Source organism: Lagopus leucura, unplaced genomic scaffold (assembly GCF_019238085.1).
Source record: "Lagopus leucura isolate 7727_CA_CO unplaced genomic scaffold, USGS_WTPT01 33521-0_obj-0_obj, whole genome shotgun sequence".
In the NCBI taxonomy this organism is placed as follows: Eukaryota; Metazoa; Chordata; class Aves; order Galliformes; family Phasianidae; genus Lagopus; species Lagopus leucura.
In genome coordinates, this window is record NW_024964993.1 from 1 (window position 1) to 2,236 (window position 2,236).

The following is a 2,236-nucleotide window of genomic DNA, read 5'->3' on the forward strand; positions in this document are numbered from 1 at the left end:
GAGGAAGGACAATTTTCTGCTCATCCAGTGTAGGAAACCCATGGCTGTTCCTGATATTTGCTGCCTTTTCACCCTTCCCTGTCTTCCAGTTGCTGATCAGTGTGTTCTCCTGAGGTCCCCAGCAGTAACCAGCCTGCTGCTCAGCTACCCACCTTTGCTTCCCTGGCAGGAATCACCTCTGTGCAAGACTAGTGCGCTGTGCTGGGATTATGGGACCAGAAAATGTTTGGGGAAGAGTGAGACATAAGGAGAGGAGGGACTTCAAAATCTGACTCAAGACCTTTGTGCCCTTTGGATCAGGACAGCTGTGCTCCATTCTTCGCTGAGAGTGGATCGTTGTGAACATGGATTGGTGCCTCCCTTACCCCCTCTAGGGTCCCCTCCAGGATTTGAACACAGGGGCACTATTAACAGGTGGCAGCAGCCCTAACCATGCATGTCTCCCCACTTCCTATGGCCTGCATGTGTGATCACTGGCTGGACGAGAAAAGGAAGAGAAATAAGGCATGGAGAGCACTGGATGACCAAAGGAGGTGGAGGAGGCTTCATGGGACATCCAATGAATGCTAACACACTCAAGAGGATTGTGCTTACGACTATAACATGTGAGAAGGGAGGAGACTCAGTGGGATGTGCTCTTAAGGACTCTCTGTCAACTGTGATCCTCAGCAGTAATGTATTGCCACAACTGCCAAATGTCCCAGAGGCAATGTGATGAGAGCAGCTAGCAGTCCAGACTCCGAATCTCTGAGACATAAGGCAATTAGGGAAGGACAAGGACAATAAAAACATTGGGGTCAAAACTGCAGTGTAAGAGAGCTTTTATTGCAGGTCCAGGGGAGGAGGAGGGAGATGGCAGAAGGGCAGCATCTGGCCAGAGGCTGCTCTTGTCTCCGTGCAGAGGCCAGAAGGACAGGAGCAGGCAGCCAGTGCTGGGTTGTGTCATGACATGAGAGTGGGTCTTGAAGCAAAGATCAAATAGAGCAGAGGAAGACGGAGGTGTTCCCCAAGCAGGCACGAGATGTCCAATCTCCAGAGACCTGTAATTCCAAAGGGGAGCCCTTCCTCACAGCATCAGGTGGGGATGTGCTGGGGCTTGTGCAGAGCTCTCCTTCGACCATGGACAGAGGCAGTGCTGTGCTTAGCAGGGCCCGCAGCTGCCGCTGAGGTAACTAAGACCATGGCGAAAGCCACCATATCCACAGCTGCCAAAGCCTCCATAGCCTCCAAAGCCCCCAAGGCCATAAGAGCCTCCATAGCCTCCAAAGCCTCCATAGCTGCCAAAGCCAGCACTACGTCCAAAGCTGCCACCCAAGCCCGATCCAATGGCAGGGACTCCTGCTGAGCCGACCACAGCGTTCTGTGGGAAGGAGCTGAGGATGGGCCCGGGGAAGGTGACCACGGTGGCCGGGGGTTGGATCACCACGGTGGAGTCGGGGCACTGGCGCACGCAGGGCTCATTGCAGCTGTTAGCCAGTGGGGCCGGGGCGGCCACACCGCAGGCAGGGGCACACAGGTTGGAGCAGGACATCTTCCACACAGTCAAGGAGTCCTGCAAAGGGAACTCAAAGTAAGGAAAGGGATGGGGAGATCTGTATGCATGGAGAGGCAGGGAGAGAGCCCTGAGAAGCCTCTGAGAGCTGCACTTACCAGGAGCTGAAGGGAGTCAAGTAGAGGAAGCTGGATAGAGGACTGCAGAAGCCCTAAGCTCTTTTATACCTATCCCAGACAGCCCAGGGCGTAGATGGGAGGGTTGTGGTGGCAGAAGTCCCAGAAAATCATTAGATAAAGTTAACACGTTTCATGACACTTGAGGAGTGAGGCAAAGCAATTAAATCCCTCATCAATGGAGATATTGGGGTGTAAGCATGCCCTGGAGAACAAGAAGCTGAGGAGAGGGATTCGTGATTACAAGCAATTGCATGAAAGACAAGCCATGCACTGCTGATGCTGACCTCACAACACCTGTAAACCCCAATGTGTTCTTAATCCCAAACTTTGCCTATGAGAAAGACTCAGAGGTATCCTGCAGACAAAGCACTTTGCAATCCTGCTCACAGACACAATGTCTATCATTACCTTCATTACCACTGTTTTATGGGCTGGTAAACTTTGGACAAAGTGATGAAATGATCTCACCCTCCTGGGACAGCTCCCAAACAACTGCCACCACCCTTCAGTGGCAAATAGGAGGACGCAATTGGGTTGGGAAGTCAGAGCATCTCTGATTGTTGGC

General features: G+C 52.6%; 1 protein-coding gene across 1 annotated transcript; it reads right to left on the reverse strand.

The window, feature by feature from the left end:
• Positions 1-1,141: 1,141 nt before the first annotated feature.
• Positions 1,142-1,531, reverse strand: LOC122191932 (claw keratin-like). The gene has a single exon (XM_042892345.1). It carries the CDS (start codon positions 1,529-1,531, stop codon positions 1,142-1,144), a length of 390 nt encoding a protein of 129 aa, XP_042748279.1.
• Between the last annotated feature and the right edge of the window lie 705 nt (positions 1,532-2,236).